Source organism: Scardinius erythrophthalmus, assembly GCF_964197995.2.
Source record: "Scardinius erythrophthalmus genome assembly, chromosome: 8".
NCBI lineage: Eukaryota > Metazoa > Chordata > Actinopteri > Cypriniformes > Leuciscidae > Scardinius > Scardinius erythrophthalmus.
In genome coordinates this window covers 5,203,202-5,228,460 of record NC_138228.1, presented here as the reverse complement: position 1 = coordinate 5,228,460, position 25,259 = coordinate 5,203,202, and the positions used below count along the sequence as shown (strand labels likewise).

The 25,259-nt window shown below is 39.4% G+C and overlaps 1 protein-coding gene across 2 annotated transcripts in view; it reads right to left on the bottom strand.

The window, feature by feature from the left end:
* The window catches only part of sipa1l3 (signal-induced proliferation-associated 1 like 3), a 36,780-nt gene that overhangs the window by 828 nt on the left and 10,693 nt on the right, over window positions 1-25,259 (bottom strand). The window contains exons 6-19 of one of the 2 annotated variants that reach the window (XM_081373140.1): window positions 24,108-24,265; window positions 23,364-23,949; window positions 22,051-22,325; window positions 13,602-13,838; window positions 13,320-13,496; window positions 9,651-9,772; window positions 7,829-7,941; window positions 6,517-6,947; window positions 4,948-5,157; window positions 4,688-4,850; window positions 4,407-4,599; window positions 3,861-4,010; window positions 2,472-2,598; window positions 2,218-2,299 (exon numbers count right to left, since the gene is read on the bottom strand). In XM_081373140.1, coding sequence (XP_081229266.1) covers window positions 2,218-2,299; window positions 2,472-2,598; window positions 3,861-4,010; window positions 4,407-4,599; window positions 4,688-4,850; window positions 4,948-5,157; window positions 6,517-6,947; window positions 7,829-7,941; window positions 9,651-9,772; window positions 13,320-13,496; window positions 13,602-13,838; window positions 22,051-22,325; window positions 23,364-23,949; window positions 24,108-24,265 — 3,024 coding nt within the window. The remainder of the gene's footprint in view (window positions 1-2,217; window positions 2,300-2,471; window positions 2,599-3,860; window positions 4,011-4,406; window positions 4,600-4,687; window positions 4,851-4,947; window positions 5,158-6,516; window positions 6,948-7,828; window positions 7,942-9,650; window positions 9,773-13,319; window positions 13,497-13,601; window positions 13,839-22,050; window positions 22,326-23,363; window positions 23,950-24,107; window positions 24,266-25,259) is intronic. The other variant, XM_081373141.1, reaches the window with a different exon arrangement.

The following is a 25,259-nucleotide window of genomic DNA, read 5'->3' as shown; positions in this document are numbered from 1 at the left end:
CTATAAAAACATCCTGTAAGTTTCAGAACTTTAAAGTTCCTTATTTGTCCAAAAACTGTTTTTATCAAAACCAAGCTCTGAAAACGGCAGATTTTGTCACATTATGACGTAATCGTGCGACGAAAGACCGCCTCTGCAGAATCAGATCAACGCCCACTTCTACATCATCACATCTTTGGCCCCGCCCAATGGCGCGTTATTGAGACGACGGAGAGAAGAGCGATACAGGATCACTGGACTAGAAATAAATTGCCTTCCAAAGGATCCAAATGTTAGGAAAGTGCTTATTTATTTTCAACTATGTGAATGTCTAAGAGCATTTTTAGTTTGTTCGGAACATTTCACTCTGGATTGTTTGGTAAATCAGTCGCAATTTCGGTGAAGGCTTTGCAAACAGAATTTTATTACAAAATATGAACCCAATAGTAATGCCACAATATGTAAGTAACCGTGTTAATTCTTAAGCCTGATCTGCGATCAGTGATTTCTGATATGAAGTGATTCGCATACAGTCAAACGTTCATCTTTTACTGCCGTTTATGCATCAGTAAATCAAGCCAGTGACTAAACAGTCAACTTCACATTGTTTCTCTTACTAGCATGAAAATAATCTTATTTAAATTATGATTAAATTATAAACAGAAAGTGAAAAAAAAAAGAACGCCTTTATAATCTTTGGAGCTGCCAATCAAACAGCGAGGTTATCAATGACTGAGTCTGTTATGATCAATGACGCTGTCTACACTGCACAATGAATCTCTTATTCACGTCGTGTTTGCACTGTTAGTTATGATGAAAGTATTCGTGAGAGTGCAGAAATCGAGTTGCAATCTTTCATGCAACGGGAGTAATTCTCAATTTAATGCTGTAATCGTCGTTTTCACGATTAGTTCATCTCGACAGCTGTAATATAGTAGAAACTTAGTAAAAGATTTCGGATGAAGTTTCACATGAAATACTTGCAAGATGTTAGCCAATCACAGCAGTGGGCGTTTACACGTCTCACAGCAGCAGACACGCCCCTTCCAACGGAGCGCTCAAATCAGAGGGCTAAAATCAGGGTAGAAAATGGCCTTTTATTTCTAAATTATGACAATTTTTAATGTAAAAATCATACTGACATTATAAGCGCACCTCAGGAAACGTTATAAAAAATGCAGTTCATGACCCCTTTAAATGCCCAGGGTGAAGTACGGATGTGCACAGGTAATCAGCTAGTCGAGGAATTTTTCTGCACCAACTATACCACAAGTAAAACTACACAAATGGATTTTATTTGCATCATGTACTGAATCCTTCACCTAAATCTCGGCTTCAAGAGTGAATGTGTGATGTTGTGTTCAGAGATCTATTTTTATTCTTTATAGTGCTGCAGGAATGAGACTTAAATCTCAGAAACTAGTAAGAAATTCTTCTCCTGATTCCATCGCTCTGAAGTCAACAGGTTTTTTTTAATGGATTTTCGGTTAAATGCCTGAAATACGGTCTGTGGTTCACACAAGCTGTTTTATTCTACAACATAAAATACATCAGCAAAACCCCAGTGCAATCCTGAAAGTTTTTACGTGTCTTTAAAAAGGCGGTTGCTAAGAAGTGGCTAAATGGGACTACAGAGGTTGTCTGGGACATTAAACATCATCACGATGAAACGGGAAACTCCACTGACTAATCCGCTTTCACAGAGTCATTGTGTTTATACTCGCACTCTTGCAAACTATTCAAACTTAAACTTTCCAACTTGTAGGTGTCTGAACTAGGTTTTTACTTCTGGCCATTGTATTTAGGCTTCAAAATGTATAAAAGTTGAGTTCATTTGTGAAGATGATGAGCAAAACATGTAAGAATCAAAAACCTTTCTTGGTTACAGAGCTTATTTTATGCAATAATCCAAAAGCCAATGGAAAATTGCATCATCCCTGCAGCGCTGTATAGATATGCTAATATATCTGCTTTTATGATGGAAACTTGGTTACTTATCAGGGGTGCGTTTCCCAAAAGCATCGTTAGCCAACTATGGTGGTTGAACTCTGTTGGTAACAGATTGGTTTGCGAATAAAATTTAATTTTATATAATTTGTCATTCTTTAATTTCAACTTAAAATAAAATTTTCAAATAATCAAAAACTTTTTTTTTTTTTATGTGTGTTCCTCAACTACAAAATTACTCAAAACACCCATCCCTATTGAACCTGTCCTGATCCCTCCGATGTAACTCACTTTTTCCAGATCAGTGTTCAGCTGTTTCAGCATGACTTCCAGATGATACAGACGCCCAGACAGGTCATTAGGAGCCTCTTCACTGCAACACACAAATTAAAAACAAGTTAAAACCAGTATCCTAGCATTTAAATTCTTATTTGAATACCCATCCGAACTTTATGGAGAATTGCAGAGACAATGTTGTCCCCTTGGTATAAATACAACCCCTAAACTGCATCCACTCAGAGGAAGAGCAAGTATAGATACAGTACCTGCTGAAAGTAGGAGTGGTGCGGGGAGTCTGTGGCGTGTGGAAAGGCACCGGACTGATGATGGGTCTCAGCTCATTGCTGCCCGCGTGAGACTCAGACAATGAGAACAAAGAAACAGCTCTTTGCACTGTAAAACAAAAAAACATGCAGTCATAATTAATCATTAAGATCATCAGTGTGATGAATGACTCTTTAATACATTTCATACTACATGGAAATGTTGCAGACACAAAACAAACTCAAAGGTAAAGTCTGTAAACCACACAAAGCCATGTCTTTGTGGATTCATCCTACAAATGGCATCACCTTTATATGGAAGTCCATTTCCACCACATAAGAAAAAAATCATGCTTTGGTAATTCATCATTTTGGTCCCACTTTATATTAAGTGGCGTTAAGTACTATGTACTTACATCAAAAAATAAGTACAATGTACTTATTGTGTTCATGTTGTATTGTAAAACACTTTTGCTGCTATTGAGGTGTGATACGGGTAAGGTTAGGGACAGGTATGGTGGATTGGGTAGGTTTAAGGGTGGGTTAAGGTGTAAGGGAAGGGTCAACTGTGTAATTACAAATGTAATTACATAAATTAATTACAGCTGTAATTACATGCAGGAATTTTTAAAATGTAAGTACAATGTAAAAACATGTAGTTACACAATTAGTACATTGTATCTAATTATTAATTTCAATGTAAGTACATAGTACTTAAAGCCACTTAATATAAAGTGGGACCATCATTTTTATTAAGATGAAATTATGGAATAAAGTGTCAAAAAACTGAGGGAAAAAAATGAAGACGAAAAAATGAAATAAGTAGTCATAATTATGTGAAAAAAAAGTCAAATATATGAGTCATAATTATGAGATAAACTAAATTATAACAGATGAAATTATGAAATAAGTCATAATTAAGAGTTATAATTATGAGATAAAAAGTCAAAATTATGACAGTCATTTTATGAGATAGTCAAAATTATGAGACTACATATCTAAATTACAACAAAGTTGAAATTATGAAATAAATCAATTAGGAGAAAAAAGTCAAAATGATAATTATGAGATAAACTTAATTACGACAGTTGAAATTCTGAAATAATAAGATATAATTATGAGATAGGAAAAAATTTCAATTATGAAATAAGTCGTCAATTATTAGATAAAAAGTCACAATTATGACAGTCATTCTGAGATAAAGTCAAAAATGACAAAAAGCTGAAATTAAATATCATAAAATGTAAATTATCTTATCTTAAAATTTAGATAAAAAAAAAAAAAAAGATAATAATTATGACCTTTTTACCAAAGCATGATTTGTGGTGTGGTGGAAATTGGCTTCCATACCTTCAAGTATCTTAGTTTGATGTAGAGACTGTGGCCTCATACCTTCATAAGCTTTGGCTGCATTGACAAGGCTGGACCACTCCAGTCCACAGGCAGTGTCAGGAAGAGGCATGAGTCCAGGGTCCAGTCTTCTGAGAGGAGGAACCTTATCCCTCACCTCAGTCAATGACAGCTCTGATGCAGACAACGGTACTGGAGGAATAACAAATGGACAGTTTATTCCAATGCTATTAGCAGATAACAGTAAAGCATGCCAGTTGAATATAGGTGCATCCCAATTCACAAACTATTCTATGACATTTTTAAGTATAAATAGAGCAATAGTGTGTTCACACTGAAAATTCCCAAAAGAAAAAGTGCACTTTAAATAACTGGATAATGCACTAAATTAAAAAACTTCATGCACTCAACTGTCGCAACTTTAATTACGTAGCGGAGGGGGGGGGGGCATAAGACTCCGATGTTGAATGACAAAATAACCTTAGAAAATTCATACACTACACGGATGAGTGCATAGTGCATACAATAAGTACATAGTGTATAGTGCGTCATTTGGGACGCAACTTATGACTAGCAAATGACACCGACCTTTCTTACTGGGTATGAGGGCTGCAAGGTTGGTGTTGTGACCGTGGCGACGGGTCGGCAGCGTGCAGGAGAAGAGAAGGTCACTGGGCGGCACTTGTCCTTCAAAAAGAGGCGTGCTTGCATAACTAGAATCTCTCCGTCCACTGCACAGACTCTCATCTGAGAAAGTACGTTGCAGGGTCCGATGAGGAGACTGTAGAGGAGAACAAACACGCAATGCTCAAATCATTGTTGTTTACAAGCTGAGTTTTGTAGCCTTTTCAGTGCTTGTGTGTGCTCACCGCATCCCGTGATGGTGTATCCGCAGGGTTGTCCATAATGATGAGCTTTTTCAAGTCGTCTTCTATGGTGCTCTTGTGAGTTCTGCGTGGTGAGCGCAGGTCCCTCAGAGAGGCACGTAACCGAGGCTGACCGAACACGTTCTTACTGTTCATATCCACCTGCCTGGAAGCACACACAATAACCAGGACATTCAAATATGTGATGCATCTATTTCATAATCCAACACAAATATGAAAATGTGTTTTATAAACATATGTACTTGTTGCTGTTGCTGTCAGTGGAGGTGGTGCTGGTTGCTGTGATGTTCTCCTCCTGTTGCCATGCACTCTTGCTTTTACTGAATGACTTGGGGGCGGAGCTTGACAGCTGGCCGGCGGATCCTGACGTGGGTGTGACTGTTGAAGATCTGAGAGGCCGGGGTTTATCGGCCACAGCAGGGGTCTTAAACCCTTGAGGGGTATAGCAGGCCCTAAATACACACAATTCAGATGTTTGGGGTCATTAAGATTTCTCTTATGAATAACAAGTCTCTTCTGCTCACCAAGGCTGCATTTATTTGATCAAAAATACATTTAAAATAATGGTTTCTAATTTATTTCAAATTGTAATTTACTCCTGTGATCAAAGCTGCATTTTCAGCATCATTACTCCAGTCTTTGATCAAGTGTCACATGATCTTTCAAAAAACATTCTAATATGATGATTTGCTGCTAAGGAAACATTTCTTAACATCAATGTTGAAAACAGTTGTGCAGCTTAATAGGTTTATAGAAACTAATACTTTTATTATTTTGTTGGGATTCTTTGACAAATAGAACGTTGAAAAGAACAGCATTTATTTAAAATAGAATTTTTTAGAACAGAATAGAACATCTTCACTTTTGATCAAATGAATGCATCCTTGCTGTATAAAAGTATTAAAGGAGTAATATGATAGTATTTTAAAAGTTCATTATTTTGATTATTGGGTATAATAGAATAGGTTAACAAGCTTTAATGTAAAAAAAAAAAAATAAATTCACATGCTGTACATTATTGCAGCTCCTCTATTCCCAGTCTGTCTGATTTCTACAAAGCCCCAGTGCTCTGATTGGCCAGCTGACCCAGTGCGTTGTGACTGGCCAATCACCTCAAGCGTGTCAGAAATGTAACACCCCTTCCCATAATCCCAGACTTCAGCTTCCAATGCTTTAAGCAATTTTAAACACAAAGTTTATAGTAATGTCATCAGTTCGAGCTGATTCTGAAAATGAATCAAGCCTATCGATCGAAAACCAACTTTGCAAGCATGACTTGAGCAGAATGTAGCAGCGTTGTACTCTCTCAGGTACAGGAATCTGTCCTCCGCAAAATGCACTGTGCACAAACAAACTTAGGTTGTACTGCTCAAGAACAACTTCATAAATAAATCTTTGCCTCTGACTCCTAATTTTTTTAATTTTTGGAAGGCCAAACAAACGAGTTTTGCTTTCACATCCAAACACACAGCGTCTCTACGACATGATGACACTACAAGTCACTGAAGCCTCTTCTTCTCTTGTATCCCATTCTGCTAATATTTCACATTGTATGAGGAAGTTATATCTGGACTTTGATCGAGATGTTTTGGGCAGGTCTGGATCAGTGTTCTCTGTTAGACAGAATAAATCCCTTTGTGTGAGACTGAGCTTTGTAACTTTGCAGATCGTATTCAAGCACAAACAGATGCATTACACACTAATGGAAAAAGGAAATCATCAAAAAACATCATATCATATAACCCCTTTAATTTCTTGAATGACTCAAACTTTTAAACAATGGTCTTTACATTTCAGAATAAACACAATACCTTGCTTTGAAGTTGTCAGCATTGGCCGATCCCGGAGGGGGGAATGTGCGTGTGCGGTAGTTCTTGATTTGACTGGCTGATGCAGCGATGATGGGTGACGACTCCCTGCGCCGCCCCTCTCCGGCTCCGGACAGATCCTGCAAGCCGCTGTATGTAGCAGAGCCATGCAGGGGTTTGTGGGGGGTTCCTGCAAGACTGCGGCTAGGTTTGGCTCCTTTAGTGTTGGGACTTGGTGTGTAGAGAGATGCATCGATGCCACTGTCACTGGACCCTCCCTTGCCCATTAGGTCCGGGTCGGGGTCTGAGGGGTCACTCATGACACCGGACACCCCACCTCCCATCCCGTCAAACCAGCGCTCGTCGCTGTGACTGCTGGAAGCATTGCTGGAGAGTGTGTTACTGCTGGAGTGACTGGAATAGTGTGCCTCACCCTGAGAGAGAGCAGAGAGATTAGTACATGAGAGCCAAATCAAATCAAATTTTATTTATGAAGCACATTTAAAATCAACCTTGGTTGGCCAGAGTGCTGTACAGGAAAGTAAGAGAAAAAACAAAACAGACCAAGAAATATAAAAGTTACGGTAGATGTAATGTGTTTTTAGCAAGGATTTTAATTTAGCTAATGTGGAAGCTGTTTTAACATGTAGTGGTAAGTTGTTCCACAGCTTAGGGCTGACCACTGCGAAAGCTTGATCACCCCTGCTTTGTAAGCGAGATCGTGTGACAGACAAGAGATGTTGATCTCTCGATCTAAGTGATCTGGATGGATTGTGAGTGACAATTCACTCCATGCAAATATATGCGCAGAATTGAGAAAATAGTATTTATGGAGATAAATTGTAGCCTATCTCAGGGCAAATATGTGAATGTTCACGGTGCATTTTTTGCAAACAACTCTAATCGTATTTGTAACTCTATATTTACAGTAGGCATAATTGTCATAGCGTATGTGTATGCAGCATGAGTCAAATACAATCTTCTGTTGGCGAACAGTTGTATTTCATTCATTAATCTGACTATGCATCCGTGCATTTAATTGCCATTGGCTCGTGTGATAGTAATGTGGATCTTAGTAGTATTTTAAGTGATAATTGATTCTATAAACAACTATAAAAGATAATTTTCGGCTTTCTCCGGCTCCCTGCACCGGGCGTAATGCGAAACCAAAAGTGTCTACAAGCACACTCGCTGATCCGAAATCCAAAATGGCGGCCACGTGCAACTAGTCCATTAAGTCAGAAAGGTATTTGGGGGCGTTGTTGCTAAATGAAACAGCCTCCTTGTTATCATGATGATGAGGACGACCGCTCACCTTAGAGTGCCGGTTTGGAGAGTCTTTCCCTGCAACGTCCTGTCGGGTCTGTCTTCTCTGAGCGGGGGTGACTGACACACCTCGTGATGACGCAGGAACATGCCACATGGGCTCTGTTCGACACACAAACACACACAGGTGAAGCCCAGTTCTCATTCTCATTGAAAATTAATGACTTCCAGTCGCTCTGTACCCGGGTGGCAGTGTGAACGTCCCCTTAAAGGAGAACTCCGGTCAATTTTAACATTGAGCTCATTTTTTTGTACATTTGGAGTGCTGTCAATACAGAGAACAACGGCAAAAATCGGTGTTGCCTACACCGAGTTATTCTATTTTTAAAATTTGCACCCTGTTGACTTCAATGGGGCAAGTACTAAACCTGCTTTTAGCCTCTTAACATCCTTGATGTGTCATTACAAGTGCACAGAAAATTTGAGTGATTCCTTCTGAGTGAATCTGACTGCAGTAGATGTGAAAGATATGTATAAAAATTATGTTATTTAAGCCAGCGCAAATACCTGTGTTTACATCCTGTTTTTTGGTTGAAGTCCAAAGTAGTCGATTGCCGAGTTCACGTGCATAGGTTTAGTTACCTATGATCACGTGCGTGAACTCGGCAATCGATTACTTTGGACTTAAACCGAAAACAGGATGTAAACAAAGGTATTTGCGCTGGCTTAAATAACATCATTTTTATACATATCTTTCACATCTACTGCAGTCAGATTCACTCGTGTTCACTCAGAAGGAATCACTTCTCCTTTAAGGGTGTTTGCCACTCTTTATTGTGCTTGATTATTAGATGTTTGTTGCGTTTCTTTCAGGCCCTGTTTACACCTGGTATTAAGATGCGTTTTGGTCGATCGGATCACAAGTGGACGACGATAAATACAGGAGTAAATGGGTCTAAAACGTTTTGAGCTTGTCCACTTTCGAGCAATCCAGAGGAAGTCAAAAACCATCGCTTTTGTAGTAGTTGAATGTGTTCGAACAGCCACAACAGTAGTGTCTCTCCGCCTACTGACCTAATGTGATAACATTCAGGAAACGCTCTAGCCAGACGGGATGTAAACTTTGTCGGCTGAAGACCCAAGTTTGGTTTGAAGACAAGAAACATACTAAGCACAATGTTCTGCTTTCTATCTCACACTCACAGCGTTCGGCTGGTCTTACGGCTGTCAGAGCAGAAACGAAAGCTGCTGCTCTCCATTAGATCGAAAGATCTGAAAAAGCCTTTACATTTACCCGCTCATAGACCCTCCCCTCGAAGAAATCAGGACAAAAGTGATTGAAAGTGGAGAAAAGAGTCAGATTGAAACACCAGGAGTAAACGGGTATGTGTCTCCCTCGTCTACTTATGATCCAATCGACCAAAACGCATCTTAATGCCAGGTGTAAACAAGGCCTCAAGTTTAGCATTATTTATATACTATTATACATGTATATTTCAGTTTTAGCTTTAGTCAATTCAGTAATTTTAGCACTTCAATTTCATTTGGTTGACATGGCAACTTTTTATAATTAAAGTTGGGTTATTTCATGTAATATTACAAAAGAAAAAGATCTTTAATAGTTGAAGTTTTAGTTAAAAATAAAAGTAATCAGAGTCAGTCCATCACTCAGTTTACACCTGAATAACAGCATACTAGTGACCATCTCACAGCCTGTGATCACCATTGGGTTTGATAAAGGAGCCTTTATTCTGAGTTTATCCAGCAGGGGGCAGAGTTCACACAGTGACGGGGAGGTACACACAAAAGCATTTACAGCAGTCTTTGTTTAAGGACTGGAGCTCTATAAATATCTTTGTTGGTTTGTTTACCTGATTTGTTGCGTTCCATCGTGCTTTCTTGGCTAGTGAAACCAGATGATGATTCTCCACTGGAGCCGTCAACAGAAACATGTGGGTCAAATGGCTGGAGAGGCCGCTGGACTGCCCCAAACCTACACACAACAAATATCAATATGTTACTAAATATATTCTTATTTGGCTTACTTGATCGTGTTAACCAGTTCAGGTTGGCTGACATGCCATTGGAGAGCATGGTTTTGGAGAAAGGGCATGTGGTGGACGTGACTTTAGTCATCAGACTGGATTGTGGAAAGGGTTTGTACGATGGTTGGAGGGGAGTTTGGTCATATCAGCCGAAAAAGAAAGCTGACTAAGAGGCAGATAAAGACTTTACATTTTAAAGTCCATTTTAATGTTACTGTCAGATTTTTTCTTTCATATTGTGGTGTATATCTGACATAGGCTACATGAAAAGTATACACAGTATGAATAGTTCAAAATAAGATCTATAACATCCATTCAGAAAATAGACAGGATGAATGCTTATTTCAAGCTGACTTTAATGAAAGATAATGAAGACAAACATTTGATTTGGTAGTCTATAACACGCACCAATGACTAAAGCACATTATGTGCATTAAGGAAACCAAACAGGGCCAATTTTGACACTGCACCACTAAGTTTGCATCATACACATGCCACATTCAATCCTGAGTCTGTTGCAACCCAAGTGTTCTGTCACTTGTCACCCTGTGGGTTTGAGTGATGTACGGCTGGATCTGATGGGACTATTAATAGCACTCATTAGCACATCTCGCTGAATCACCACCATGAAACAGTCAGTGTGAAATGTTTAACAGACTCACAGTACCCCAACATCTCTATAATGCTCTAACACGCGTTAAACTGCTGACATGGCCAGGCAAACTTTAGAAAATAACACTTACGTTAAGTCTACGTGAGCTAAACCTTGCAACCAACTTTAAATTATTATTGTGACGTATTTTCAAGGCTTCATATCAGCGGCTTCATCTCTTCACTGATGGTTAGAAGGGAGTGGTTAAGCATGAACCGCCCCAGGCCGTCAAACTGACATCATCAGAGAAAGAACACCATTGCAGGAAGGAAATTTTCAGATTTTGAGCAAAGATTACAAAAACGATTTATTTGTGTGTATCTTAGATGGATAAATTGTTCACCACAAGACTAGTAATCTGCACTAACAAAGTAAAAAAGGTACATTTTGATTTCATGCAGACTTTAAAATTTGGGTCAAAAACACAATCAGCGGAATTATCCTCCTCATTAAGCTCTTTGTAAACTCTATAAATATTTAAGGCTTGTCATGGGAATGGTGTTTGGAGGGGGACAAGCTCTAATTAGATGCATAACACAACCAGGATATGCTAATCAATGACACACTTTTTATAATTACATTAAATATGAATGCATGTGAACACTGAAAAGGGGAAAAATAAGAAAGTCGTCGACATGATTTTTTGTTCTCTCTCTGTGAACAATTCAGTGTATGTTAACTCGAATTCAAAAAAGAAACGTTCACAACAAGTTCCTCTGGTTGAACAGGGTAGCAAGCACATAATAGAGCGCCATGACTGTCTATACATGCCATAAGCTCTGTTTTATACATCTATACAATCATACACAAACACACAATAGCACTGTGAATCAGCACTGTAGGTCTAGCTGATACATGCCTTAACTGCAGCCTCTCATAAACCATCAGACACACCCACCGATGACGTTAAACAGCGCCTGAAGATGTTCATTTCTACTCTCACTAACAGTTATAGCATTCGGTTGTATCATAATCCAATAGTGCTGGGCAAAATAATGAATATTTACACTATGTGAGAGCACTTCAGATATATTAAAGGGCACCTATTATGCAAAATTCACTTTTACATGGTGTTTGAACATAAATGTGTGTTGGCAGTGTGTGAGCAAAACCACCCTAGAATGATAAAAAATCCACCCAGTAGTTTTTTTACTATCTCAATAAATCATAAGCACTGTCTCAGAACACCCTGTTCTAGATTTTCCTCATTGTGACGTAGAAATGAGCTAAGCCCCACCGACGTGATTTGATTGACATCTGGTTTTGGCATAGACCCCGCCCTCGGTGATCTGCATCCTCAGCGACAGCCGGTAATGTCTCCTAAGAAGTGTGTTGTGGGATGTAAGAATGGACATACTAGTCTTCACTGACATCAGAGCCACTGAAAACACAGCGGATGGATTTTATTTATGAAGAAAAGGCACCACTTAAACTTCCTAAATACGAGATTCATTTTCTGACTGACTGTTTAGTGAACGAGGGTCTTAATCCTAGAGTGTGGATCGTTGCCTATAGTTCGCGATCCAACGTCACCTCCAGAAAAAGTAAGTGTATTTTATGATTTTTGAGCAAATAGTCATTTCAATCGATGTCAGCAAGTTCAACAACAAATGCATCTAAAGCTATTTATTGCCGTCATCAACTCGTCATAGGATGTCTCAACAAACAACGTCAGACAGTTTTATGTCACGTAGGCATTTTTTTGCAGCATTTACAAATGTAAATAAATTAAGGTCTGCTCTATCTCCATAGACAGTAGGCTATATAAACGTCTATCTCCCTCCCCTTAAGAAATAAATAAAAAAATTCGTTTGTACTTCACAGTAGTGTGTGTGTGTGTAGTTTCAAAAAATTGCGCGAACGTTATCACAGTTTGTGTGTGTGTGTGTGTGTGTGTGTGTGTGTGTGTTGCACATCCATAATGGCAAAAGGGACGCGATTAAAACTTTGTAAGTACAGAAATGTATCAAATAACCATTCCGATACGTTTAGTCCATTCTCATTCGTGTTTATTCTGTGCCGGACTCTCTTCATCATCTAGGTCCAGCAGCAGGGCGGGGATATGCAGCTCATTTACATTTAAAGTGGTACACACAAAACAGCTCTTTTTAAAACAGGCCCCAAAAATGACATTTTCAAATGGTTATAATAAATTAACTGTGGCGTATTTTGTGCTGAAACTTCACAAATGCATTCTGGGGACACCCAAGACCAATATTACATCTTCTAAAAAGGGGCATAATAGGTGCCCTTTAAGAATGTTTCTGACAGCAAACATGCTATAGAGTTGGGTTCACTTCGTTAGATCAGTTCTTTTGAATTGAGACCAAACTGTTAGTAGTCGTTCATACAGAATGTGTTTTTCTATGTAAACATGCTAGATCAACGTGTTTGACCATTGCATTAAAATTCATGTCTATCATCATGTAGGTACATGATGGGATATAAAACGTTTTGAGATTGTCCACTTTTGAACACTTACATATATTAAATTCAGGTCAAATCAATATTATCCATCCACTAATTCAGGTGCCTTATAACAAGTTGGATATTGTACAATTATCTTGTCATTATCACAAAATAAAACCTTTCAAAATGAACACTCTGACAAGAGTTTATGTTATCCCTATATGGACAAAATGCTTGGAAACAGCCCAAATTTCCAATGAATGCCATATCTATGAATTATAGATATGCAATTCATTGGGAACTTAATAAATTCTCTGTGAAATTCTCCTATTCTGAACTAAAATAACAGACAATAGACAGCTCAGTCAAGGGAAAGTATGGCAATGTTTGCAATGCCACATGCTTCAAAAAACAAACGTGTGACCAGCACTGACCCGTCTCGGGAGGGTTTATAGCGGACGAAGGGTCCGCTGAGTCCCGGCACTACCAGTGCAGTGGAGTTAAACCCAGAGGCTGGACTGGAGAAACTAGCCGAAGGGTTTCTGTACACCATCCCTCTGTCCCCGCCAAGAGGAGACACACTGTAATGGTTCTCTGGGTAACTGACAGGCCTGTGGGAGGAGATGGAAATAGCTTGTGAGAAGAAAAACAAAGCCAAAATATGCGTCTAATAGTTGGTTTTCCTGAGATTTTAACCATATGCCGAAATGCCTCACCTTTTAACAGAGATGTGTTGCGGCTCTCTGTATGGAATGGGGACCAGAGCTTTGTGGGTACGGCTGGGGACTGGTGGGGGTCCGCTGGGGGTCCAGCGCTGGGCAGAGCTGTGTGTACCCGGGGGACTGTCCCAACGCCATACTGGGGTCCGCTGCCCCCCACGATACCCAGCAGCCACTGGCTCCGCTTCTCCCTTCTGCTCCATCATCTTCATCTCGTACTCCTCCGTACAGCCCCTACAAAAACACAAACATTACATAAACCATTCAAATTTAAATATGCAAATACCTTCAGTACTCTTAAATCGTTCATACACTGAAAAAAATTATTCATTGAATTTAATAAAAGATTATGGTAAGTGGTTGCACACAATTGATTTTAGCTACATTTAAACAAATGCATTAAGTTGAACTTAATTTTAGTTCAACTTAATGCATTTGTTTAAATGTAGCTAAAATCAATTGTGTGCAACCACTTACCATAAATAATTTTATTAAATTCAACGAATATTTTTTTTCAGTGTAGAGTCCCTTCTTTAAAATGCACAACCAGATTAAATTCATTAAAAAACGGTAATATCATTAAATATTATGAAAATTTAAAATGACTGTTTTGTAATTTATTCCTTTGATGCAAAGTTGAATTTTCAGCATAATGACTCCAGCCTTCAGTGTCACATGATCCTTCAGAAATAATTCTAATATGCTGATTTGCTGCTCAAGAAACATTTATTATTCTAAGTGTTGGAAACCATGATTTTTTTTTGTGATTCAAGATTTCATGATTCAGGATAGAAGAACATTTATTTGAAACATAAATCTTTTGTAATATTATAAAAGTCTTTATTGTCACTTGATAAAATGAATGCACCTTGCTGAATAAAAGTATTATTATAAGTATTTCTTAAAATCATACTTTCGAACGGTAGTGTATATAAATATATTATACCCATTTAAATAAATTAATTATATGGCTTGGTTGAATTCTAATGTAGAATGCGGTCTGTTATTTCTTGATAACAGAACGCTGCTAAGTATAACCGTTGCCATGAAAAACAGAGCGTTGCTATGGACGTAGGATTCTAACCATAGAGACGGAACGGACTATTTTCTTTAGCGGAAGCAATACAATCGTTTTTAAATCAAACTCCTTTTTAAATCAATATTTTGTGTCAAATTATTGATTTATTTGGTAGGTAGCCATGTAATAAGCGGGATAATGTAGAGGCGAGGCGGTTGTTATAGTGAATACAACCCCTTCAGGCTGATTCAAGACCCCTCCACTTCGCGTCGGGGACCCGATCAGCCTGTCGGGGTTGTATTCGCTATAACAACCGCCTCGCTCTACATTATCCCTAACGTATTAATCTTCTGGGAACAACTACACCTCAACCACCGAAACCGTCTGATTCAGTCACACCCTCATTTGAAACAATATTTCCATAGAAGTCTATTTTTGCAGTTTAAAATTTCAGATAAACCCAACCCTAAGCAACACGTGAACACAAAAACTGTAGTTGGACTTTTATAATGTCAGTTTCTTCCTGTTTAAGTGAGTGGTTGTTGGTCAGAATAAGCTGAATGAGGATCCGATGTCCGATTGGATTCGATTGCTAAGGCGACTAGGGTGATCATGACCATTTTAAAGCAGATGAAAACTCTTCATCCCGTGTTAAAGTTTAGAGATTTTAATGGATGGTTGAGCGAATGGTTCTGTAGTAATTTGAGTGTGTGCTTAAGCATCTGGTTTACTGGCAGATTAGTCCCAAATCCCTGTTGACCAGTACAATAACCTCTACTGAATGCCAAACAGCATGAGACGCTCTCATCAGCACCAGAATCCCTCTGGGTCTCTCTGCTTTCTGATGATGATGAGAAACTGAAACCCACTCTGAACCCCTTACACTGTCAGCACTTTACCACAAGGACTCAAGACGACGAGGTTACTGTCCTTTGAGCTTTATCACTCTCATCTACCCTCATTTAGATTGTCAGAACCTTTTCCTGTTTAAGAAATGAATACTTTATTCATCAAGGACGCATTAAATTGACAAAGAGTGACAGTAAAGAGTAAAGACATGTATAATATGTCAGTCCTGTATTTGAGTCCTTAATACAATTACGTTCACACACAGTTCAGTTATTTATGGCAGTGACAACCGCATTCAATAACCAAACTCACACCCGTAAATTTTCAGGACTCACAACCACATTCTCAGAAACCCTGCAATGTGTGAAGCAGGCTGGACGATATATATCAACTGGACTCTTGCCATGTCAAAATGACAAGACTTTAGTTTTATGGACGTCGCCATCTTTGATATTACTGTTCACCTGATATTCCAGCCCTTAAGTAGCACCTTCTGCTCCCTGACATCTATATTTCATACATCATACTTATTGTGTACTGCTACCTATTATCATCCTCCATTCACAGGGAGGGAGAAAAAGACAGTCAAACCGAGAGTCAGAAAGCCAAAATGAGACAAAAGAAAGCAAGGAGGAGAGGGAGAGAAGGAGGGGGAGAGTGGAAAGCACACCATGCCCCACATGGTTTCTGTCTAATATACCAAAAAACACTCTTCTGAAGACCACAAGGACATATAAACTAGCCCTGACTGACTACAGACACGTATAGAGAGCGGATGGAGACGGATGGACGGATGTTTATATAAACCTGCCAGCTACATAGAGGTCCAAAAGTCTGAGAGCGAATGAAATTTCTTTTGTGTTATAATTTAATACATTTTTCATTAAAAATATATATATTATGAACATTAGTGAAAATTTACATTCAATTTAAGAATTTATTAGTATTTGCTTCGCCCCCTTTTGCTTTAATGACAGCAGAAGATTGTGTAAAAGCTGATGATCTTCCGACTCTCTGTACAAAGAGTCACATGATCAATGTCACAAATGTAATTATTTAATCAGTGACCTAGTATGGAGCCCCACACATGACATGCGGGGAGGGAAAATAGCAAGATATTGTGGCCACAACTTCAGAATCTGTTCCCACGACTTTATTCACTCCCTTTGTAGTTAAATCATGGCCACGAGTCGCGATGAAACGGAAATAGCAATGGAAGTATTGGCAGATACGGCATGGCACGATTACAAACCGTTCTCTATCCATATAACCGTACTAGTATAATGCGTTTAGTGACATCGCCACTCAGGATTGGTCACTTGTCAGTTCTTCTGTAGCTGGCCAAGCGCACTATTTGATTGAAGTAAACACAAGTTAATAATAAAATTAAAAGAAATATCTGATCACCCTCCATCATTTTTTTCTGACGCATGTCATGTGTGGGGCTCCAAAACATACAAATAATGCAAATCTTAAAATAGTCTGAATATAATACAAAATTTAAAGCACATATTGGTAACACTTTATTTTACAGTGACTGTTACGTTACATAGTAATACAAGAAATTATGCATAATTACATGCAACTAACCCTTAACCAAACCGTAAAGTAAGTACATGTAGTTTATTAATATTACATAGTACTTAAATGTATAATTACACTGTAACAAGGTCATCTTAAAATAAAGTGTTACCTTGTGGTAACACTTTAAAATAAGGTTTTATTTGTAACATTTAATTAATGTTAAAAATGAAGCCTTATTGTAAAATGTTACAGAAATATTTAAGATTTGGGTTACACTTTACATTACAGTAGTTAACATGAACTAACAATGAAAAATACTTCCAAATCAGTTTTAATCTTAGATAATGTTCATTTCAACATATACTAATACATTATTAAAATCAAATGTCATATCAAATGTTAATATTATTTAATGGACCTGAGCTAACATGAACTGACAATAAACAGATGTATTTTTATTAACTAACATTAACAAAGATGAATAAATACTGTAACATATGTAATGCTCATTGTTAGTATTAGTTAATGCATTTACTTGCATATAAAATGTTACCAATATTTCTTATTTTACATCATAACGTTTCTTTGTTCAAAATTAAGACTGCCATCTTTAAACAAAAAAACAACAACAACAACAAACACACACCCTATTTTCAATGTGGTCTCAGACTTTTGGACCCTACTGTACATTATGCTTAACTTAGAGAAAATTACAAAATCTCAGACAATTATCAGCACATGCAGTTTCTTGTTAAAGACACACAATTCTTCAGCACACAATAATGCTTCCTAATCAAACAGACTGAAGCCACTGGTGGACAAAGACTAGAAAAACCCTGAGCGTGAAATCACAGCCTCGTGTTGCTACACTGGAGATCTTCCTCCTCAGCACTGAAAGAGTGCTGTCAGCTCTAACACTCCTCTTTTACTGCCATCCATTCATCTACCCATCCAACACCTACACCGAGTCCAAGTATTTTCATTCCTTTGTCATTTCACAGCTGTAATATATAACTGAGTTCCAGCATGTCACGTCCATCCTCTCTTTGTCTCCAAGCCCATCACTAACCTCTGCGTGTAGACCAGATTGTTGTATCGGATGTCCGCAGCAGCGCCATGAGGCTCTGACTGACAGCTGAAGTACAAACCAACCCTGACAACCGGACACACGCGCACACACACACACACACAGACAGACTTCTGCTCTCCCCACCCCTCCAATCCGCTCTTTCACTATGATAACAAGAGGAAAGAGAGAGAGGGAGGGAGAAATGGAGGGAGAAAGAGGAGGAGGGGTGTTTCTTCCTCTGTATGTAACACCCTCCCACTTTGTTTCCCAGCGAGGAGACGCTCAGACATGCCTCAGCATCTACGATCTAAATATCCTCTCCCTGCATGCTAAACATGCTGTCCGTTCCCTCTCAGTGTCACGCCGAACACATTTCTTAATTAAAACCCCTTATTTATGCATTTTTAGCCCCTCAGGTTTTAAGTCTCATGCAATCTGCTCCCCTGGCTCTCCTTGACAAACAGAGACTGGACCAGTGAGAGGGAAAAGGAAACAGAGGAGGGAAAGCGAAAGAGATAGAATGACAAAAAGACAAGCATGTTGAAGCATGCAATTAGCACGCTTTTCGTTCCTCTGCACAGTGTGGGTGGGGGTGTTGGGATGCATGTGTGCACGAGAGAGAACGTTTGAGTTTACTTGTGTAATTAACCACAACGGCGAACACATGTCCCTCTAGCATGCAATCACACACACTGCTGCTGAGTAATTAGTCCCTTACAGGAGCCACTCAGCAGAAAGTTCAGAGACATGTGACGCCAAACTATGCAATATAATACACAATGTGCATTTCAAATGTAATACTTTCGTTTTTTAGGACCAAACCAGTGTTTTGAAGTCTGCATACGTACCTTTTCGATGCAGCAAATCTGAGGCTTCACATAATCACCGTTTTCATTTGTAAACTGTTCCATCCCTCTCTCCTCTCCTCTTCTAACACTCTCTTTCTCTCTGTCCTTCTCTCTCTCTAACACTCCCACTCACTGTTCCCCTGAGAACTGAGGCGTCTGCCAACGTTCTCAAAATCTGGTGAGTGCCTGTGTGTGTATTTGTGCGCGCGCCTGTTTGTGCACCAGACAAGGAGGAGGTACGAGCGAGAGAAACAAAAGCTTTTCCCCTCTCGTTTGAAGATATGTGTTATGTTTTTAGTATCACCTATACAAACAGTGAACCCTCAAGTGAAATCTTTGAGTGGTGTCAGAGGGGTTCCAGCTGGAGGGCATCTGCAACAAGCAGCATTAATTCTGCCACGAGGCTCGTCATTAATCTTTTCAAAACGAGAATGTGTCTCCAGAGGGGTGCAAAGTGCAAAACACCAATAACAGCAGCCCTGTCAGAACTGAAATGTGCTGCTTCCCAGATTTTAGGCTTAAAGTTGCTGTTTTTAGTACAGAATGACTTGATGAATTGAGGTTCCTTCCTTCATCTGCCAGAGAACGTCTATTCTGTTCTGACTGAATTTATAGTTTGTGTTTGTCTTATTCAAAGAAAAGGATTCCAGGATTGCACAGGATTTCAGCCGTGCTGTACTCTCCTAATTGTACATCTGGCATTCTTTAAAACATCCACACAAACAGGCGTAACAAAGGGATTTGATGCTCTCTCTAGATCTCTGGAACATCACAGGCAACAGTACACCGAATGAAGGAAGCAGTCGATGCTCTTGTCTCTATATGAGACAGGCTGGAGTCTGACAGTCTTTAATGGTGTTCTCCGTTAATGATTTATCAAAGAAGAATGAATTTAATGGAGTCGCAAGAGCTATCTAACGTTCTGATAAAAATGCTGGGCTAATGGCTCTTTGCTATCCTCTGCAGGGATATTCAATTAAAGCTCTAAGAGTTACAACTTGTACATTTTCTTCCCAGCAAATGGCCAAACAATCATAAGCTTAAACGGATTCAGGAGTGAATTTCTAGTATGTAGTATGAAATTAAATAACCCAAATTAGCAATTATATGGCATTATGGCTCTCTCATCTGATTTTTAAATGCACCAATAAAGATAGTTTGTCAGGGTACGTATGGGAGCAGGGTACAAAAAAAAACCCATATAAATTAATATAAATATAAGTCAATAGTTACTGAAGCTTAATTCAGCTTCAAACATGTCATTTTTAAAATCTTTGTACATGCCACACCAGAATTCCTCAAATCTGGCCCTGGATCCTCAAAGCCTCATCAAACTACCTGTCATTTTCTAGTAAAGCCGGGTTCACACTGTATAATTTTAATAGTTCTTTATGACTGTTGCCATTCATACTGTACGAACATGATTCTCGCTGTAAGCCATGTCACACTGTGGGATCTCACTTGTCAATGTCAGACACTGACGTGTCAAAATGGACACTCAAGAAGACTTGTCCAGAGTTTTACATCAACAATCCGTGACAAGTTTAGTGATGCGAGCTGCATTTACATGCGGGATAGAAATGGTGGCTAGCAAACAAAACAAAAAATCTCTAGCGTTAATTTTGATCACGGCTTTTCTTGAAAAGAAAACTGGAAAAAAATTAAGACGATGTGTGTGGAGCAAGTGGTGGTTTGTTGTTGTCGTCTCACTAATTGCATGATCAGTTTCGGTGCTCATATTGATTTTTAATTTGATGGTTGTTGTGGGATAAGTCACACTTCAGGACTGTGCGTAAAATCTTCTGACAATGGCAGGTCAAATTTGATAGCAATTGTACTGGCTATCTGTAAACATGTCAAACTAACAATCGAAGACTTCAGATTTTAGTCTAAGATCAGAGGAATCTTTTAGGATTCACAAAATTTGTCTCAGATGGCCAAATCGTGGCTAAAATTGCACAGTGTGATCCCGGCTTAACTCTGATTTGAGGAACCCTGTGATATACATTGTATATGAATACCAGAACAACATTGGATAAGAACCAACAGTGTGAATGTGTAATGTAGCTTCTGTGGTCTAATAAATTATAAAGTATCTTGTGATGTTTACTGTTTTGCGAGGTAGTCGACTGACACACAACAGACAGCATTTGATTTCTTAAGGCGAGACACGGCAGGCAAAAACATTGTTTTTTTTACTGGTCAATTTTGAGATTTTTGGATATTTGTCTTCAATAACATGTCTTCTTTCAGACTGTGGTGAAAAAAAGTCCGAAATACACATTTTAGTTCTTTATTTTATTACACTTTGTCTGTTTGCGTCTGTAGATTTTGCGTAAATTCAACAAAAGTTGTCGTTGTAAATCATCCCGCCGATCCGCGATCTCTGTCTGCTCTCTGTCATCACACACACTGCTGGAAAGCTCTCTTCACTGTACAGTGCTGTCGGATCCAAATTAGGTCATTTCCTTTTTATCAGCAACCAATTGCAAAGTAAAAGGGCTGAATGCGCAATCTCATTGGCTGATGATAAATCTTTAAAGCCTGTTTTCTCAAAATGACTTTTCTCTCATACTCCAAGTCCGAAATCTACACTTCAGTAGCACCGATATACACCAAACTTTCCAGTCTTTTACCTAGTTATATTATGAAGACATTTACAGAGGGATTTGTAAATATATTCCTAGCCTGATTTATATAACATTTTATTCCAAAAAACATGGCGAAAATATATTTTTTTAAGGCTATTGACAGTTTATTCTGATTTACAGGATAACAAAAGTAGATATCCATAAATCCCTCTGTAATTTTTTCCCCATCTAATATGTGAACACAATGAAAAAATAATTTTTAATCTGGCTTTATCCAATACTCAGATTTCGTTTTTTTAAATATATACAAATTAGCGCGCCGCATATTTAATTAGATATTGCCTAATTTGCATATTACAACATTAAATTACAGAAAACTTGTAATACATTTTTTTCTCATCTTAATGTAGGTAATCAACTGGGAAAGTTTCATGGTGATACCTGCTAGTTAAAAATTTTACCCTATTCACCTGTAGTGTCTCGCCTTAAACAGCAGCCATCTACACCAGCAAACTCAAAGAATAAGTGTAAATTCCCAAAGGCTCACCTGCGGGCCCCACCCTCTTCATAAGGTGGAATAATGACCACTTTTACAGTGACTGACGTCCGCAGTAAGTCGATCATCTGCTCGTGGGAGAGCGTCACCGCTGCAACCTTGCAGATTTCTACCAATCGGCTGCCCTGCCGGAGTCCCGCCTGCCAAGCGAAACCGTATTCCTCCACCTCGGACACCGTTCCGTCCAAACGCACATGGAAACCAAGCTGGCCTAAACCATTACGTCGCAATGTCATATCAACCGTCTCACAACCTACAGTCAATGCCTGCAAGGGAAAAAAAGAGACAGATAAGAGCTCAGAGACTATAAGGGTGTGTTCACATTTGTAGTTTGGTTGGCCACATGGTCCGCTTAGCGTTCACATTGGCATTTTAACACTGAACCTAAATGCATTTGGATATGTTCACAACCTGATTGGTCGGCTTTTATTAGATATATTTTGCGACGAAACTTACAGAACATCCTATGTTCTGGGCTAAATGCGCTCACCCTACATATGATGGTATTTTGACCAGCTGAGAACTTGTGAAGAGCTTATAAAATGTGTAAAGGAGTCAAAACAGCATCAGCAATCCCTCCGACACACACACAAACGAAAATCTGCTGCGAGGAGACGCGGTTCTGATGCCTGTACTGAACTGTGATGGGCAACATCACGACTGTCACGAGAAAAAAAGGGTATGCTTGACCATTCTGTCCTTTTTAGGGTCGCATCTTGTGACATCATGTCCCGCTTTTGGTTCATTTGGATGTCTTTGATCGGTGTTGCATTCATATTTCATACGAATCACACCAGAGTTTGTTTGGAAGCGGACCGAGACCCATCTTTTCGGCGGTCTCGGTCCCCTTGTTTGGATTCAGATGGCAGTGTTCACACTTATTCAAATGAAACAGAGCAATCGCACCAGGGTTTATTTTAATTGAACCAAAATGCCAAGTGTGAACATACCCTAAAAGGCACATCCAATAACTCAAACCAAAAACTTAGCCATCTATGTATGTTGTATCCAGCCCGTTCTCATCCTAGGGCGTCATACATTGACGCGTTTGACATTTCGTCTACATCGAACGCACATGGCACCCTTTAGCGTCAATATAAGACGCAGATAGAAATGGGCCAGAAGGCGCCTCCTAGCGGTCTAACCCTAACCCTACACCAGACCTAAACCTACCCATAACCGAACAAAGCTCTGTGCGTCTCACATTGACGCTAAAGGGTGCCATGTGCGTTCGATGTAGACGAAATGTCAAAAGCGTCAGTATATGACGCCCAAGGATGAGAATGCGTTGGTTGTATCAGTACCTTAAGTCTCTGCAGCACCTCTCTGATATCTTGTGCGCTGCCCTCGGGTACCCGTAAGGCCACATGGTCTCCTCTGCCATAGAAAATCTTCAGCGCAAGTCTTTCTGCCGTCCAGCCAATCACATCAGCACAGAAACAGTTAAACACCACCTCTTTGGTGGAGCAGTCCGCCAGCACTATATACTCATTGGAGATGGCAAGAGCACAAGGAAGCTCGGCGCCTCCGCCACTGTAGTCCTGCGCAAGTACGCGCCAAATAAGCGCCCCGGCCGCACCCATTTCCGCTGCTTCGCGAGCCCGGACGCGTTCTTTGCGTTTGGAGGCCAGAGAGATGAGATTGTTCAGTTTGCCAGCTGTGTCGAGCGGTGTAGTGGAAACACAGTTCTCCGCCAGGTCCCGCAGGTATCCTTGGCGCGTGCGGGTTGCCATGGCGTGAAACTTCTCTGATTTGTGTGCAGCATTCTCTGCATTAATGATCTTGGCCAGAAGAAAAGCACGAAAGGCAGCGGGGTCGCGGAACATCATGCCATTTGAAGGTATCGCCGGACCAAACGGAGGGACGTCCTTCATGCGGGTCACTGCCACACTATAAGAAGAAAAAGAAAAAAAGAGCAAATGGTGTATTTCAACCAATCCCAGCAGAGCTTTCGGTCATTGAACTATATTTTCCATCTTAATAATCAGCTACAGGCAAAACATGCAATACTGTGCTAAGCAAGGGGTTGCTATGGAAACAAGGCCAACCTGTAGCAGGTGTTGTCAGAGCAAGGGTTGTGCACACGGACAATGACGAACACGTGCTGGAAGTGAGAGCGAATATTCTGTGGAGTGAACGGATGGGCTCCCGGCTCCTGGAATATAATCGTGACTATGTCATTTCCTATGTGCCTCTTCCTCAGGAGCTGTGAAAGAAATGAAAGGGAGAAATTCAATGCAATAAAAAGCTAGGAAATGTAAGAAAATGCTGCCACAGTGCCAGGGGGTGTTGCTCTGCGTTTGCTAAGGCGTTCTAGATGGTTGCTAGGTCTCAAACCAGCCACATTCACGGACCGTCTTATGCATATTGCTCACAAAACTGGCCAGCTTTACTCTGATTGGCTGACTTTATTCTGGAAGTGAGGACACACTGGGGTTTTTAATCAGTCTGAATGGAAACAAAATGAACTGTCAATTGAACAGTTTTTACATAAAAATAAATAAATAATAATAGTAATAATTTCAGAGATTACAGTGAAAAAGTGTAAACTGACATTCCCAGAGTATTATTCCCAAAATATTAAAAAAGTTCTTTGAAAAATAATTTTATGTTTCTTGATTTCAACGTCATCTTATTTTTTTTGTTATCAGTTATTTACATCAGTTATGAGTTTTATGTTATACACGTGTTATGTTTTTTTTTTTCCTCTCTCCTTACATTGAAGTTCTGGCAACCACATGCAACTTTTTCAAATCTTTGAAAGAGCCTTAAGACTTTTGTGTGAGGCACTTTATATGAAGATTAAACAAGATGGTCACAAAAGTCTGGATATGGCTCAGATCTTTCCTTCAACAAGTCCTACTTTATTGTTTAATGCACACAATGTACCCGTAAAAACAGATATGAAAAAGAGATTGCAAGAGTGGAAGAGTAGGAGAGAGAGAGCAAGAGAGAGAAAGGATAGAGTGTTCTGTTGAAGGACACAGAAAAAAAAAGTGGGAACTGGCAGAAATATCTTCATAGATGCACAATGAGTCCTCTGGTGAGAGACACTGAGGTGTGAAAAAGCCTGTTAACAGCACTGCAGCACAAATCTGAGAGACAGACACTAAAACACAAGCAATAAAATGTACTTATGTTGTTAAAAGATCATGCTGTACTAGGATTACATTTCCTGAAGGAAATACCAGTGAGTGCAA